Consider the following 18,334-nt stretch of genomic DNA (forward strand, 5'->3'; position numbering starts at 1 on the left):
ACATATTTAACAAATATTGAATTACTTGCTATCTAGGAGAGGGGGTGGAGGGAAAGGAGGGAGAAAAAGTTGGAACACAAGGTTTTGCAAGGTGAATATTGAAAACTATCTGCATATATTTTGAAAATGAAAGGCTATTATTAAAAAAAGAAAACTATCTTGTCATGTATTTGGAAAAACAAAATAGTATTAAAGAACAATATTACCATCAAATGAGGGAGAGGCTGAGACCCGACTGAATCCCTAGAGAATGGGAAGGGAAAATATGAGAGATCAGAGAAGTTTCTCTGCGGTTAGGTATATCTTTGTATAGCTTTGGTGTGCTAGCCCACCCACAAGGGAGCAACCGGACGAGAGTGAATGTCTGTATCTCTCTTCCCTGGGTGTCTAGCATTTCGTGACAACCCTTGTTGAGTGATTGGTCTCCCCATTAAGGCCTGAGTTGATGAAGAGAAAACATTTCAGAGACAGTTTTAGCTAGTATAGTATATTCTCAAACTCTATTCCATTACCTCAAAGACATGTTTTGAGAGCTCAGATATAACATTGCCCAAATAAGAATAATGTTTTGAAGTCTCCAAATCCTACAACCTAGAATCCCAGAATTTTAAATCTGGGGAGTTCATCCCTTGGGATAACCATCCCACTTACCCTAACCAAATGATCTTTCTGTTTCTTCCTATTTCTAACCATCCTGGCTTATCCCCAGGCTCTACCTCTGAAGCATTAAGTTGGGAAAAGCTATCAGAGGTGCTGCAGAATCTGGGAAATGACTGTCTCCTATACATTTGGTCGTCATTTCTGTCTTATTCTCTTCTTACTCTCCCCCAGCAAGAGAGGAAGAAGGCACTGACAGCTGTGGAGCTGGGACTTTCTCTAGTTGAGATGCATTAATTTGTAAATATCTTCATTTATATGTAAATGTGGAATTCCTAGCCTGGCACCAACCCTCCTGCCAACAGCTAATAGGACTTCCGCAGCCTCACAGCTCAGCCTGCTTCCTTTTCTTCTACCGTTTAGTCTGTGAGGGGGGGATTTGTCCCCCTACAATTTGATGTGATTTGAAGAGCTTTTATCTTTCCTCTCCATGCCTCGGGTTTGCTTTGCTCTCTACCCACCTCCCATCCTACTGCCTCCGTCTTGCCCATCTCCAGAGAGCCAGCGGAGAAGAGTAGAAAGTGCATTGAACTTGGAGTCAAAAGACCTGGAAAGTGACCAGGATAACAAATGGCCTCAAGATCATGTATGAGGGCTGGTTAAAAGAAGTTTGGAGCGTTTAGCCTGGAGAAGGAAGACTTATGGGACATAAAGTCGTTGTTTTCAAGTATTTAAAGGGTCAGGACATGGAAGAAAAGGGTCAACTTTGTTTTACTTCACTCCTGAGGGGAGGGTTAGATGCAATAGATACAAGCATGTGACTTTGGCAGAAGCATTTAACCTCAATAACTAAAAATGAGGGGATGGGACTAGACGGTCTCTGAGGTCCTTTTTAACTAGAGAGCTATGATCTAACTATCCTAAGACACTAAAAGGCAGATCTTGATTCAAGGAAATAGTGTTAATGAGAGCTATTCCGTAGTGCAATGGGTAGCTTTTAATGTATTGTTCCTCTCCCTCACCCCAAGACTTCCACTAGAAGACTCTAAGCAGATGCTGGACAATCAATGAATTGTCAGGGAAGTCCCAGAGGGATTCTGGTCAGGGTAAAGGTCAGCCTCTGAGGATCATTCCAGTTCTGGGGTTCTGAATCCCTGCTCCAGTACTCAGCAATGGAAGGGATATCAGACTTAGGTGGGGAGGGATTAAATAACCCAGAGCTTCTAACTCTACCGCTCATTTGCTGTGTGATCTTGGGCACTCAGCTTCAGCTTTAGTGAAGATTCAGAATATCCAAAGACACTTGCAGGTTTCCCTCTCACCTTTATCAAGGATGATCCAAATCACCTTAGGAAATAGGTTTTGTAACTTTCCATGGCTTTTAAAAAGTCATCTCCAGATGGCTGACGAGTGAAAACCCATGGACCTCTGCAGTTAGTTAGGCCTTAAGAAAACCGATCTCCAGCACTGTCTCCTTTGCTATCCCTGTACCCAACCCTTTTCCAATTCAATGGTACCAGTAAGGGAGTGAACCTCTGTTGGCACTGGCTTTCAGAGCCCAAACTCACCTTTTCTACCATGGATGAAGCTATCAGAGGATGTTTGGGGGACTGGGAAGGGGAGACAACATTATTTGTACCAATTGTCTCATTTGATCCTCACAATAACCTTGGGAAGTAATGTATGTAAGCTGTCACGCAGCCGTAACATGCTATCGGAATGCAAGCTATTATCATTAACAGGTAAACTGTCAGCCCACGTTTTGCTAGACCAGATGGCAGTTTGGTGAAGAAGGCAGCCTTCAATTTCCATAAGCCCTAAGGCCTTAGGAGAGAGAAGCAATTCATCATTAGCTAGTGTCATGGAATAAACACTGGGTTTGAAGGTCGTCCCAAGCTGGTTTGTAGTAGGGGTAGGGTGCCAAGATATGGAAGAGCAACATTCAAATTTACCTCTGACACTAGGTGTATGATCATGGATAAGTCACTTAATCTCTCTAAAACTCAATTGTCTCATCTGTAAAAAGATGTTGAACTTAATGTCTTCTAAAGTTCTTCCTTCTCTAAATCTATGATGCTACAACTAACAAGTTCCTATGAAGTTTCCCTTAATTTGTTTTTATGCATGTGCATATCTCAGGGTAATTTAAGAAATGCAAAATTTCAATTAGAAATTAATGAAAATTAGGTATTTTTTCCATTCAAGTTCAATATATCCATGGCACTCAACTTAGAAACTCTTGCTTTAGAGAGTCACAGGTTTCTCATTTTTAGCTGAAGAAGTTGGATTAGTCTTTATGGTTCTTTCTATCTCCAATGCCCTAAGGTTCCAAGGTTTCTCCCATTCATTTATTCAACAAGTATTAATGTTTATACTGTGCTGGGTACTTTGCTGGGGGCTGGGGATACAAAAGCATAAAGTCGATAGTACTTCAGGGAGCTTCCATTCTCTTGCACCAAAACAACATGAATATAGATAAGTAAATTCAAAATATATGCTAAGTGATATCTGGAGGGGGAGAAAGAAAACTAGCAATTGAAAGTTTAAGCCTGGAGTAAGAGGTGTCTCTTTGACTCAGGCTTAAAAGCAGCTGGAGATTTAACAAGGTAGAGGTGAAGAGGGAGCATGTCCCAGCCATAGGAGACATTCTGTGCAAAAACTGAAAGGTATAAGATGGAATGTTCGGTATGAGGAAGAGCAAAGGGCCTAGTTGGGCTGGAACATAGGGTACTTCAGGGAAATTAATGTGTGGTAAGCCTGGGAAGATAGGTCAGGCCTGAGTGTAAAGAACTTTGAATGCCAAAAAAATTAAGTATTTTGTACTGGAGGAAACTGGAAACTGCTGACACTTCTTGATAGAATGACAAAGTAGACTTGTGTGTGCTTTAGGAATAAACAGATCAAGAGCAGTCTGTATTCTAAAGGGGCTTTTGGTTTTCACGGTCTTTATTCTTAGGCCCCTTCCAAGCATAAAAGACCATATTCTAAGGTGCTATGGTCCCTTCCAGCTTTAACACTTTTTATTCTAAGGACCCACCTTTGACATTTTCTGTCCTAAAGGCCCTCCCAGCTCAGACATCCCATGCTCTAAGACCCCCTCCAGTTCTGAAATCCCATGTTCTAAGGTCCCTCCCAGCTCTGATATTCCATAGTCTAAGGCCCTCCTAGCCTTGACAACCTGTGCACTAAGGTCCTTTTCAGCTTTATAAATGTCTTTGTATTAATAAATCATAGGTGCTCTAGTAATTGTTGCTAACATCCAAGAGCTAATATTCCTAACAGGCTACTTTGTACTTGGGTAGAATAACAGGTCAGGCATCTCTTGGGAAGAAAAAGGCCATTTCTATAGTGCTTTAAAGTTTATATGAGGCAGTTTGTTGAAGCAGCTGCACAGCTTGGCTCAAAACTAAGAAGTCCCGGGTTCAGGTCCCATCTTTGAAGCAGCCTGGCTGAGTAACCCTGGACAAGTCCCTAAGCATCTCAGTTCTGTAGCTACTCCTCTAAGGCTGAGACTCTAAATAGCTATATCGACCAGGTGACAACTTTTATTGGAAAAGAGAATTCCCTCATCGGGGATTTGTTCTATCATTGAAATCATAGGTTCCTATTTCCTATTACTTTAAAGTTCACAAAGAAATTTTTGCAACAATTCATCAGGGTAAGGAGTGCAAAAATGATCAGCTCTATTTTACATGTAATGGGAGTGTGTGGTCTTGGCATGTCACCCATAAGCTTATAGGAGATTGTAGGAGCGGAGCTTTCTCTGACAGTCTACCTTGATCCCATGGCTGATGCTGCCTTTTTTATATTGGGTCTGACTTAGCAAAGGGAGAGGTTGTGTGTGTGTGTGTGTGTGTGTGTGTGTGTGTGTGTGTGTGTGTATGGATGGATATGTGTGTGTGTGAGTATTGTGTGAGCATGTCTGTATGTGTATATGAAAGAGAGCGAGAGAAAAAGAGAGAGACAAAGAGAAGAGACAGAAAGAAAAGAGAGAGAGAGAAAGAGAGAGAGAGAAGAGACAGGAGAGAGAGAGAGACAGAGAGAGAGAGAGAGAGAGAGAGAGAGAGAGAGAGAGAGAGAGAGAGAGAGAGAGAGATAGAGGGATAGAGACAGAGACAGAGAAACAAAGAGACAGAGAGAATGAGAGATAATAATTGCTGTCCTGGCCATGTGAGAGTGGGGCTAGAATCTGCCATGTTGAAAAAATATCAGGAAATTGAGATTCAGAGAGGCATTAACTTAATTAAGATCCCACAGCTAATAAATAGCAGCCATGGGATATGAGACCAGGTCTCTTGACTCCATGCTTTCCACTAAACCAAGTTGCTTCTGTCATGTTTAAAATGGCGAGCATGAATTAATTGTACATGAAAGGAGGTATCTTTATCTTACTTGATCCTCATCCCATGTAGGCAGGGCAGACATATTATGGCCCCTCGTGACAGCCTCCAAAGGAGGGAGAATGATGGGCCCTGGTCACAGGGCCAGTGAGAGGCTGAGCAATCAGGAGCTCATCCTGCTTCCCTGTCCAGGACTTTTCCCAAAACACTCCAGGCTAGTTGCAAGGACTGGTCAGAGAGCCCGCACTGGTGCCCCTAAAACTGATTGTGCAGGGATTACGGTACCATCATTAGCATTGTTAACATCTGGGACTCTGGGTGTGGGGCAGGTGTGTGCTGGAGCCAGTTCACACCTTTTAGAATCAATTGTTAAATTTTCAGTGTGAGTGTTCACACCTCTGAAGTCAGCGAACACTACAAATCAGGGCTTGACTTGTTTTGTTGATTATCTAGACTTTAAAAAGTGATGGAGAAAATGTCGATGCTATAAATTAAGCTTGAAAGTATGTCCTGTATACATTTTTGAGAGTTTGTCATTAAGTATTTACCAGCACACTTGTGTCTTTAAGGATGGGGCTCAGCAGAAAGAACACTGGGCTAGGAGTCAGGGGACCCGGGATGGAAACCAGATGTTTGATTTTGGACCATTCCTTTCCCCACCATAGCTCAGTTCTGTCATTTATAAATCACTTGGGAGGACCTAAACCATCTTCATTACCTGTTTTAGATCTCAGAACCTTCAAATCTATCCATAGTGAAGGTTTCTAGCTAAGTCTTTGGAACTTCTTTTGTGTCCATTACCTCAAAGCTGCCTTCTCTAGTGATGTCAGGCTTTGTGACTAATGAGCTTCTCCCTCTTTCCCAAGGCACGCCCCCATACCCATAAGCTTTCTGAGTCAGTGTCTCCAAAGCAACAATGGACCAGATGTGTTCATAGGTCCAAGAGATGGTGTAAAAGTTGCCCTTTGCTAGCCTCTCACCTCACAGTGGACTGATAGACAAGGTCTTCTCTTTTCCGGTAATTCTCCATGTGGGAAGAGTTGGTGGAGAACATGGCATCAAATGTGAAGATCTTTTGCTTGATGGTCCCACCGTCTGTCACCTGCCAAAGAAGCAGAATTACATCCAGGGGTGGCGTTAATGGTGACTGTGCTCCAGGTCCAACCCCACCACTACTGCTGAAGTCACTGAGAATTCTAGCTATGACTTCTCTTACTGGTTTAAATCAGAACTTCTTAAACTTTTTCCATTCTCAACCCCTTTTTGCCTGAGAAAATTTTTATGTGACCCCAGGTAGACTGATATATAAAATGGGTAAACAAATCAAACATTGTAATAAATCATAAAGAAATTTATTTTAAAACAATTGTTTGGTATAGATATAATTTTACCGGTTATTAAAGATGAAAGCAAATTTGCATACTGATGAGATGGATTGCTTGTTTATTTTTACATAAAGAATTAAATCCTGGAGGAATGTTTTTAAAATTCATTTTAATTTATCAGTAGTGTTTCATTTTTTTTCCCCAAATGCATGGAAAGATAGTTTTTAGCATCCATTTTTGTAAGGCTTTGTGTTCCAAATTTTTCTCCTTTCCTCCCGTATCTCCTCTCTCCTCAAGACAGCAAGCACTCTGAGACAGGTTAAATACGTGCAATTGGAGGAATATTTGATATGTTTTACTGTTGCCAAATTTTTCATACAAACCCACATGGGGTCATGAGCCACAGTTTAAAAAACTTTGGCCTAATAAAGAGGGAGATAATAAATAGATTAGAGGAACAGAGGATAATCTACCTCTCAGACTTGTGGAGGAGGAAGGAATTTATGACCAGAGGAGAACTAGAGATCATTATTGATCACAAAATAGAAGATTTTGATTACATCAAACTAAAAAGTTTCTGTACAAATAATACTAATGCAAACAAGATTAGAAGGGAAGTAACAAATTGGGAAAATATTTTTAAAAACAAAGGTTCTGACAAAGGTCTCATTTCCAAAATATATAGAGAACTGACCATAATTTATAAGAAACCAAACCATTCTCCAATTGATAAATGGTCAAAGGATATGAACAGACAATTCTCAGAGGAAGAAATTGAAACTATATCCACTCACATGAAAGAGTGTTCCAAATCACTACTGATCAGAGAAATGCAAATTAAGACCACTCTGAGATACCACTACACACCTGTCAGATTGGCTAAGATGACAGGAACAAATAATGACAAATGTTGGAGGGGATGTGGGGAAATTGGGACACTAATACATTGCTGGTGGAGTTGTGAAAGAATCCAGCCATTCTGGAGAGCAATCTGGAATTATGCCCAAAAAGTTATCAAACTGTGCATACCCTTTGACCCAGCAGCGCTACTACTGGGATTATATCCCAAAGAAATACTAAAGAGCGGAAAGAGACATATATGTGCCAAAATGTTTGTGGCAGCTCTTTTTGTTGTAGCTAGAAACTGGAAGATGAATGGATGTCCATCAGTTGGAGAATGGTTGGGTAAATTGTGGTATATGAAAGTTATGGAATATTATTGCTCAGTAAGAAATGACCAGCAGGAGGAATACAGAGAGGGTTGGAGAGACTTAAATCAACTGATGCTGAGTGAAATGAGCAGAACCAGAAGATCACTGTACACTTCAACAACAATGCTGTATGAGGATGTATTCTGATGGAAGTGGAAATCTTCAACATAAAGAAGATCCAACTCACTTCCAGTTGATCAATGATGGACAGAGGTAGATACACCCAGAGAAGAAACACTGGGAGGGGAATGTAAATTGTTAGCACTAATATCTGTCTGCCCAGGTTGCATGTACCTTCGGATTCTAATGTTTATTGTGCAACAAGAAAATGATATTCACACACATGTATTGTACCTAGACTATATTGTAACACATGTAAAATGTATGGTATTGCCTGTCGTCGGGGGGAGGGAATAAGGGAGGGGGGGTAATTTGGAAAAATGAATACAAGGGATAATATTATAAAATATATATATATATATATAATAAAAAAAAATTAAAAAAAAAAAAAACTTTGGCCTAAATCACAGAGTGCTTTTTCTGGGAATTTGACAAGGATCTCATTTCAAGATATGTAAAAATTTGATTCAGATTTTTAAGAATCAGAGCTATTCTCCAATTGATAAATAGTTTAAGAAATTAAATAGGCAGTTATTAAGGAAACAAATCCAGGCTCTCTATGGCCATATGAAAAAATTCTTCAAGTCACTACTAATTAGAGAAATGGAAATTAAAACAATTCAGAAATTTTATTTCATACCCATCAGATAGGCAAAGATAACAAAAAAAAAATAATAAATGTTGGTAAGACTATGGGAAAATAGGCACATGTGAATGGGCACAACCAATTTAGAAATCAGTCTGGTATTTTATGCAGAAATACCCTTTTGACCCAGCTGTACCACTGCTAAGTTTATATCTGAAAGAGATCAAGGACATAGGAAGAGGCTCTAGATTTACAAAAATATTTATAAGAATTTTTTGTTATGGTAGCAAAAGGGTGCTCATCAATTGAAGATTGATCGAATAAATTATGACATACTAATGTAATGAAATATTGTAATGTAAGAAATGAGGAAATAGATTGTTTCAAAGAGTCAAGGAAAGGCTCATATGAAGTGATGCAGAAGGAAGTAAGCAGAATCAAATGAACAATTTATATTATAACACCAATGTTAAAAGAATAAACCATTTTAAAGACTTTTATATAAAGAATAAAATGAGCAGAACCTGGGAAGCATTTTCTACATTAGCAAAAACACTCTAAAATCATAGAACTTTTAAAGCTGCAAGAACAATGATCAATTCAATAACACTCATGATTCCAGAGGGCTTAAATACTGCCCATTTTCTAGATATCAGAGTAATGATAGATTAAATTCTAAAAAAAGAAAAAGAATTGGAAAGGACCATTTGGGAAATATCAAACAAAGTGGGAAAGCAATTGAGAAACCATAGAAAGAAGTATTAATAAGTAGGTTAGGAGGTGTTTACAAATATCTGGAGATTAATTGGTGGCTGCAAATTCTATCTTGATTCCAAACCAACTGGCAAGTTTTCCTTTCTACTGATTCATGATTCCAAGCAGTCTCTTACTTCTGACATGAAGACATAGTGTGAGAACATGGCAGATGGGGTGGGGAGAGGTGTCAATCTTTAGGTAATAACATATTGATAGTTTTTGCTGTGGGCTATGGAAATTCAAAATTAGAAAATACAGATTAGAGGCAGTGGGGCATAGAGAGCTCCATATGAGGGAAATGAAACATTTGGATTTCAATACTAGTTTGGTCATTGACTCATTGAGTGGCCTTGAGAAAATCAATTTTTCTAGGTTCCAAATTATGGGGGTTGGGTTATTTTATGTAATAAAATTCCCAAAATTATATGCTCTGAGGACCCTCCCGGCTCTAATAGTAAGGGTTCCAAATCCCCCCCCAATTCTAAGGGGGGGTCTAAGGGCCCTCCCAGCTCTGACCTTCCGGGTTCTAAGGGCCCTCCCAGCTCTGACCTCCCGGGTTCTAAGGGCCCTCCCAGCTCTGACCTCCCGGGTTCTAAGGGCCCTCCCAGTTCTGACCTCCTGGGTTCTAAGGGCCCTCCCAGCTCTGACCTCCTGGGTTCTAAGGGCCCTCCCAGCTCTGACCTCCTGGGTTCTAAGGGCCCTCCCAGCTCTGACCCCCTGGGTTCTAAGGACCCTCCCAGCTCTGACCTCCTGGGTTCTAAGGGCCCTCCCAGCTCTGACATCCCGGGTTCTAAGGCCCTCCCAGCTCTGACATCCCGGGTTCTAAGGCCCTCCCAGCTCTGACCTCCTGGGTTCTAAGGGCCCTCCCAGTTCTGACCTCCTGGGTTCTAAGAGCCCTCCCAGCTCTGACATCCTGGGTTCTAAGGGCCCTCCCAGCTCTGACTTCCTGGGCTCTAAGGGCCCTCCCAGTTCTGACCTCCTGGGTTCTAAGGGCCCTCCCAGCTCTGACCTCCTGGGTTCTAAGGGCCCTCCCAGCTCTGACATCCCGGGTTCTAAGGGCCCTCCCAGCTCTGACATCCCGGGTTCTAAGGGCCCTCCCAGCTCTGACCTCCAGGGTTCTAAGGGCCCTCCCAGCTCTGACCTCCTGGGTTCTAAGGGCCCTCCCAGCTCTGACCTCCAGGGTTCTAAGGGCCCTCCCAGCTCTGACCTCCTGGGTTCTAAGGGCCCTCCCAGTTCTGACCTCCTGGGTTCTAAGGGCCCTCCCAGCTCTGACCTCCAGGGTTCTAAGGGCCCTCCCATCTCTGACCTCCTGGGTTCTAAGGGCCCTCCCAGCTCTGACCTCCTGGGTTCTAAGGGCCCTCCCAGCTCTGACCTCCTGGGTTCTAAGGGCCCTCCCAGTTCTGACCTCCTGGGTTCTAAGGGCCCTCCCAGCTCTGACATCCTGGGTTCTAAGGGCCCTCCCAGCTCTGACATCCCGGGTTCTAAGGGCCCTCCCAGCTCTGACCTCCTGGGTTCTCAGACCTCTCCCAGCTCTGTCATTCTTTGTCCTGAGGCTCTCCCAACTTTGACACTGTGTGTTCTAAACACCTTCCCAGCTCTGACATTTTCCATTCTCACCTTTCCTCCTGCTTTGAAATGGCAGAGCATGTAGTGCTCGGACTAAACTGCAGGGGGAGAATGGAGCCACGCTGAGACAGTCCCAGGTGTATTCTTTTATCTCCCACAGTCCGTTTCCTGAAGAGCCCAGCATCCCTCTAGGACTGAGAGCGGGTGGAAGGCTCTCTCTTTAGACAAGACAGGAACTGCCATCTTTCCCGTTCCCCATCTGCTCAGGGGCTGAAAGCTCCCTCCTTGTGCTTGGGCCTTCTCATCACTAGGGAGAGGGAGTTGCAGTGGTGGGAGACCCTCCCCTCCCCGCTCCCAGAATGTGAACATCAGGGATGGCCTGGATTCCCGCCCTTTCTCTCCAGGTTGTTTCCCTTCTGTTCGGCGCCTTCCTCATCACCAGAGGGATGGTTCAGACTGACCCGTGACCTGTTCAATATTTAGCCTGTTGTGACAAAATGTTTAGACTCATCTGAAACAAGGAGATGGATTAATGATGTCTCCCATCGGAGCCCAGCTCGGTGCTCAAAGACCCCGCTTTGAACCGGGGCCCAGTCACTTATGGGCCCTGTCTTTTTCTGAGTCATGCCCAGGTGTAAAAGGCTGCGGGGAGAAGATCCCCGAAGGGCCTCTGACGTTGGAGAAGTGCACGATCACATGGCTGACAGCATGACTGGAGAGACTGGAGACCACAGGTCGGATGGCGATGGTGAGTGGTTAATAGGTTGGAAATTAGAAGCCGCATCCAGAGCTGTGGAGGTGGGTCTTAAGACTCCTATACCCAGAGGTGCCGAAGGAACCCGTCCTTCTCTGACCTGTGTGATCTTGGGCAGATTTTTGCCCTTGCTAAGTCTCCATGTCACCAGGAGTAACATGAGGGGATGGGACCAAATGGCTCCAATTCTCTTCCCAGTTGAGCTCTAGGATTCCACGTTCTCCCCCCTCCTCCTAATAGCAGAGGAGGGGTGAGAAGGGGAGAGAGACACACAAGGGCAGATTCTGCTACTGCACAGTTTCCCCAGGGCTGGCCCTGTTCCAGGTGTCTAATCTAATCACCGCCTCCCTCTCCTACCTGCGCCTCCACCTGGCTCGGGATGACATTCCGTCCTGTGACACACCGGAGATTCTGCCTCGGGGAGGGGGCTTCAGAGGAACCAGCTTCTGAGATAGAGGGCTACTCCCAAACCCGTCCCCACTGCTGCACCCCCTTCCTGCTCAGGAGACCCTGGGATTTTTCCATGATGTCCTAGAAAATGGAACAATGGGGAATGGTGGGGTCCAGTTGATCTAATGGCAGAGTGAAGCCTCCTGGTGTTTGACCACAGGTCGGATGGCGATGGTGAGTGGTTAATAGGTTGGAAATTAGAAGCCGCATCCAGAGCTGTGGAGGTGGGTCTTAAGACTCCTATACCCAGAGGTGCCGAAGGAACCCGTCCTTCTCTGACCTGTGTGATCTTGGGCAGATTTTTGCCCTTGCTAAGTCTCCATGTCACCAGGAGTAACATGAGGGGATGGGACCCACCTGGTCTAGCCCCCTCATTCTACTTAAGTGACTTGTCCAAGATCATAAAGCAAAATTGGAAATTACTATTGATAATAAGTGACCGGAGCAGTCCTCCAAGACCAGAGCCAATATTCCTTCCATTACATCAAAAATTCGCCTCTTGGTGAATTGTGTGTCCAAACCAGCTTTATACCAATAAATTATTAATTTATTGCAAAACCTACCTATCATAAACATCCTCAGCGGCCGCATCTGGCCCTAGGCCGTAGTTTGAGAACCCTTGGTCTAGACATTAGGGGATGTCTGGAGTGGGGGCATTTCCTAGGTTATGATAATTCCATGCAAAGCACTTTGCTCTCAACAATCTTGTGGGACAGATAGCCCAAGGACCATTATTTTCATTTTGCAGAGGAGAAAGAAACCAAGGGCTCAGCTTATAGAACTTAGAGCTTTGTTTCTGGGAGTTTCAATCTATTCTGAAAAATGGGGCTATTTGCAATTGCACTAGTAATATGTGAGAAAAGGGCTTTGCATAAATACCAAAGCATTTTTTAAAAAAATGTGTGGAGAGAGCTTATCAAGAGAACTTGTACCCCCAAATTACCAGCCTACTTTGGGAACACAGCTTGGGACAGAGGCCAAATTGGCTGAATCATCGACAAACCCTTACTCTGGAAAATGAGCTCTTGGCTGCTTCCCAGATTTTCCCAAGATGAATCTTATCCTGAATTTTAAAATACCCATTTCTAAGAAGTGTTTGCCCTTCCCACCCTTTCCCAAACCCATTGTCCAAACTGCTCTGCTTTTTTTATCCTTCCCCTCATGTTCCAAGCTGTTTTCTCCTGCTTCATTCCCTGCTCCCCATTTCCTCCACAGGGTAATGGTGAGTTACCCTTTTCCAAGCTAAGTCAGGGCCCTGGGTCCAAACTGGTCATATTCCTCAACTAAACCAGGAGGGCTTAGAGGGAACAGGATTGGCCTTAGGGTTATAGAATCTGTTTTAAGATTCTTGGAACATCTCATTCTATGTTCTAACATCATTTCCAGTTCTAGGTTCTAAGGGCCCTCTCAGCAATAACATCCTCTGTTCTAAGGTTCCTTCTTTTTAGGTTCTAATACCTCATTTATCTCAGACATTCTATGTTCTAAGAACTCTCTCACTTCTGACTTTTCCACATTCAAGGGTCCCTCTCATTTCTGACATTTTAGGTTCTACTTGCTTTTATATTAGATATTTATTCCTAAGGGCCCTGTTCTAAGGTCCCCTCTTTCTCTCGTCCCAGTTCAGAGAGAATGTCCGATTTCCTCCTCTTAGAGAACACCTCATCTCCCAGAGACAGAAGTCACACATCTATTCAGTGGGTGAGCCGAGGCTGGGCTAGGCTGGTACGGCACCTGGCCCCCCGGTGTCCCCCCTGTCCTCCTGAGGGCCACAAGGGCCACATCTTTGCACTTGCTGTTTTGGGGTACGATCCAGGCCCTGGCGAAGGGGCAGACCTTGGTCCCTCGAGGGAAAGGAGGCTCTCTGGAGGGGAGCAGGGTCCAGGCTGGAGACCCAGGGCTCTAGAGGCCCATCATCTCAAGGTCCATTAGCCGGAAGGACTCAGGAGTCCCTGCTCTCCAGCTACAGGGTGCACCTCCTCCTCCAAGCTGTCTCCCTGTAAATGAAAGTGTTACTCTACGAAACAGCCAGGTATGTGTTGTTGCTGTTTCAATTATTTATCTGTTTACCCGGCTATGGTTTTTCCGCTTGTCTCAGCAACTCTATTATAGACTCGCAGCTCGTCGGCTCTTGCCGCCCAGCTTGGCACCGCGCTAACAGCCTGCAACCAGGAGACCTCATGCCTGAGACTGGAGAAGCGGAATTAACTCCCTGTGGCTAGGGGTGGGGGGAGAGCCAGGAGCGGGGGCCTTCTCCTCTGGGGAGGGGGGCTGCCTCCCACTGCAGGAGAGTGGGGAGGGGCCCCTGGCTCTGCCGCTCAGGCCCGTTTACTGGCTCATTCGATTCAACAATAAACATTTATTGAATACCCACTATGCACGAGGCAGTCGGCTTGACTTGGGAAGGTATGGAGGTGGAGAGACTTGTGGGCTTTGTGCTAAAAGAACATAGGAGAGGGGAGATCTCAGCCCTGACATCAGCTCTGTGATCCTGGCCGAGTGAAAAGGCTAAATGTGGGGCTGGGTTCGATGCCTGATTCCCATACCAGCACATCTCTCTGAGACTCGGTTTCCTTACATGTAAATGGATGGACTTAGATTAGATGTCCCCTAAGGTCTCATGCAATTCAGGACCCTCTCTGGGGCCTCACTCTCCAGCTCTCCATCTGCGATGCTGTGACTTTGGACAAAATCAAGGTAATGATATGTAGAGCTTTATACATCTTGGAAAGGCCTTTACCTGCCTTTTCTCATTTTCTTCCTCATAACATTTGAGATAAATGCCATTGTTATAACCATTTTGCAGATGAGGAAACTGAGGCCAAAAGAGGAACTGAGACTCAGAAGGAAAAAATGATTGGGGTAGCTTGGTGGTGCAGTGGATAGAGCACCAGCCCTAAAGTCAGGAGGACCTGAGTTCAAATGTGACCTCAGACACTTAACACGGTCTGGCTGTGTGACCCTGGGCAAGTCACTTAACCCCAGTTGTCTCGGGGGAAAAAGAAAAGAAAAATGATTGATCCAAGGTCTCATAGCCAATAAGTACCTGAGGCAGGAATGAAACCCAAGGCTTCCTTGATTCCAAATCCCAATTTTTAGCTACTCTGCCAATATTGCCTCTACTAGTGCTTTTAGTACCTCTCTTCAAAGAAATGAAAGGACTTCAAAAATAAGTGCTATAGGAATGTCAGTAGTTATTATTATTAATTGGTGACTTGTTTTCTTGGTAAGGCAATCAGAATTAAGTAACTGATTCAAGGTCACTCATTTAGTAAGTGCCAAATGCCCAAGGCTGGATTTGAACTCGGTGCTCTATCCACTCTGCCATCTAGTTGTCCCTATTATAAATTGTTAATAATAATTATGTATCTGCACAGTCTGCATTGACTGATGACATCACTATGGGGATCATTTGTGTTCCTCATCTTATTATCTGCCCCCGTCCCCTAGATTGGGGGGGTGGTGCTATAGTATGCTAGAATGGAAAGAAGGCAAATTCTAGAGTCAGAGACCTTGCCTCCATCACCTACAACCTCATTTTCTCCAGTTGTAAAAGGAAAAGGTTGGACAAGATGGCCTCAGGTCCCTTCCCTTTGAAACCTCTGATCCCATGGTTTTCTCTCCTCCTAACTCACAGGTGGGAAAGATGAGCTTCATTGGGTGGCCGGCCTTGGGCTACCAGTGTCTCTGAACTTAGCTGGTCAGTCATCGGAGGACCGGATGTAGCTAGTTCTTCATCAGTCCATCGTCTGAGCCTTTCTCTTTCGGCAGGGCCTGTCCAAAATGACAGAGCCTTCCAGAGCCCAGGGCCACATCTGTTCACATATCAGAAAAAGACCTATTGGCTGACACTGTCAGCCTGGTTTAATCCAGTCTCGGAGGAAGGTTCATTTTGTGGGGACATGTTTGCATTGGTTCACCTCCTATCCCACTATTACCTTCCTGACGGGTAAGACATATACTAAATGCAAATCCTCTCATACTTCTGCTTTTTTCCCCCAGGCTACTCAATACATAGGTTTTATTGACAGGTACAGAATCCCAGAATCCCTAGTTTGATGTCCCTGAACAAGAATCCCTCTAAATACCTGCCAAGTGGTTATGCAGCCTTTGCATGAAACTCACCAGTGACAGGGATCTCACTACCGTTCATGGCAGCCCCTACCTTATCTCTAAATGTTATACAGTTTTTCCATACAACAAGCCCAAATATTCCTCTATTCAACTGCCACTCATTGCTCCTGTTTTGCTTAGAGTGAAAAGAAGGGATAGGGAGGGAGAAGGAACAAATGGAATAGGTTTGAACTCTCTTCCATTTGGTAGTCCTTTGACTATTTGAAGGTTGGTATCAGGAGCTGGGTTTGCATCTCATTTATGCTTCCTGCCAATTGCATGAACTTGGGCTGGTCTCCTACTCTCTCTGTGCCTCAGTTTCCCCATCTCTAAAATGAGTAAGTTAGAACAGATTATCTTCAAGGGTCTTTCCTGCTCCTATGGCCCCAGAGCTGAGTGGGAGCAGTGATGGCTGGGCCTGCACAAATGGCTTCTACCATTTCCCTCACTCCTTAGGTGGGAGGGAAGCCACAGATGCAAGAGAGTTTTTGTCAACTGTATTTTTCTTCCCAAAGCTATAAAAATTGAAGGAAGAAACCTGTATACTTGACTTCTTGTCTCTTGCCCTGTCTCTCCTCCCCCTAGGTAAGGCTCCTTTATCTTCCCTCAAAACGTAGCCAGCACTATTGTCCCCATCTCAAAATTCACTCCATTTTTTTTTATTACACAAAGGAGGAAAAATCTGTCAGTAAAACTGTCTCCTCAAATTTATTTGCCGGGACCGAGGGTTTTATTACAAGCAAAATACACACACACGCACACACACACCAGATAAAGAACTGAAGAATTATCTAAATCATAAATCCCTGTTTTGGGGAGGGCAGAAAGAAGGAGATGGAAGGGGGAGTTTCAAGGACACATCTGATTTCCTCAGGTTTTATTTACATCTTTTTTTTTTTCCAGGACTGGGGTGGAGTTCACTCCCAGCTGATAGCATAAAACAAGGAACAAGCTGATGTATAATGACTTAGCTCATTTGCCACTCCAGGGGTTTCTAGGGCAGCTAGGGAAATAAATGCCTCTGACTGTATTCTTTAATGGTTTGTTAACCAGTCTTCTGCCCCTAGAAAACTTGTAGGAGATTAGAATTCTGAGCATAGACTCCCTGGGCCAGTAGGAGAATGGTTATTTTAAGAGGCTGTTGGTAGGTAGTGATGGGGGAGAAAGGTTGTTTTTCCAGTTGCCCATTTCCCACCTAGACTAACATCCCTTCCCAATCTGTGTACCATGCAATGCTATGGGTTAGTTCTATTATGACTGAAGGGAGAATGGTAACAGTAAACATTGTGCTGAGGGAGAGGAGAGGCTCAGGAAGAGTGTGAATTAGAAGGGTAAATGTATGCATATAGACAGAGGTGTGATTCTGTGTGTGTGTGTGTGTGTGTGTGAGAGAGAGAGAGAGAGAGAGAGAGAGAGAGAGAGAGAGAGAGAGAGAGAGAGAGAGAGAGAGAGAGAGAGAGAGAGAGAGATTTCTCCCCAGGTCCCTTTGGCAATCACCACTCAATAGCCTTCTTGTTTGTCCTCCTGTAATAAAGTTATATTTGTCAAGATGGTCGGGGCCATTACATTATTCCTTTAATAGCTTCTGTTGTACATTAACACACAATTAAGTAGCGGCATATTGGATTCCCCAGCATGTCACATTAGGCCAATGGGCTTTGTTCCTGCCATGGGGTGGGGGCCCCGGGAACCAGCCTGGCTTGAAGGACTCATTGCTGATTTCTGCAGGGCATGGGCCTAGGGGAAGGTTTTCTGAGGGTAGGAGGGAGCATGGAAGGGAAGGGGTCTTGCTCATTGATTAACAGTCTACATGATTTGTTAAGAAGTAAACATGGAATGAACCAGGGTGGCAAGCTAGTAATAAAACTTAGCAACACTTTCTCTCTTAAAAATAAAAATGATTTGGAAAATGACTTTAGAAACACATATTTGGAAGGAAGCGGGAGATGACTCTTAAGTACCTGCCTACCTTCAGTTCTATGGACTTTATGCACCAGCCCAGCTGGCTTGATCCCAAAAATCAGCTCTCTTCCCACCCCAGAACTCTGTACATGTATACAAAGTCCTAACACGTATACAGAATGACTATTTTTCAGCCAGAGAGCATTTTTTTCAGCCAGTATGGGGGGCTTGCTAATGGTGAAAGGGATAAAATAATATGGGGGAGATAAACGATGGGATTTCCCCAGAGAATTTAGAATCGTGGTGGAGACATACCAGTAGTCTGCATTTTAAAATCAGCCTTACACATTGGTGAAAAGACCCTCTGCCTAATAAATATGATGATACAGAACCCATTTCATCCTTCCAGGTAGACCCTCTCTTTGTGCTTCCCTTCGGTCCCCACCCTGTTTTCCCACTGTGTTCCCCGTCCCCATTAGAATGATCAAGAACTCCACAGAAGCTTATAAGGTCATTAGACTTTGGTTCCTCTTCTATACAATGATCAAAAGCTCTAGCCATTTGTGTGTGTGTGTGTGTGTGTGTGTGTGTGTGTGTGTGTGTGTGTGTGTGAG

At 44.1% G+C, this 18,334-nt stretch overlaps 1 protein-coding gene across 1 annotated transcript in view; it reads right to left on the minus strand.

Moving 5' to 3' along the window:
- IGSF21 (immunoglobin superfamily member 21) overlaps positions 1-18,334 on the minus strand; it is a 376,743-nt gene that overhangs the window by 116,004 nt on the left and 242,405 nt on the right. Inside the window, exon 3 of the mRNA XM_074302565.1 lies at positions 5,918-6,039. Within this exon, the coding sequence (XP_074158666.1) occupies positions 5,918-6,039 (122 nt within the window). The remainder of the gene's footprint in view (positions 1-5,917; positions 6,040-18,334) is intronic.

Source organism: Sminthopsis crassicaudata, chromosome 3 (assembly GCF_048593235.1).
Source record: "Sminthopsis crassicaudata isolate SCR6 chromosome 3, ASM4859323v1, whole genome shotgun sequence".
Classification (NCBI taxonomy): Eukaryota; Metazoa; Chordata; class Mammalia; order Dasyuromorphia; family Dasyuridae; genus Sminthopsis; species Sminthopsis crassicaudata.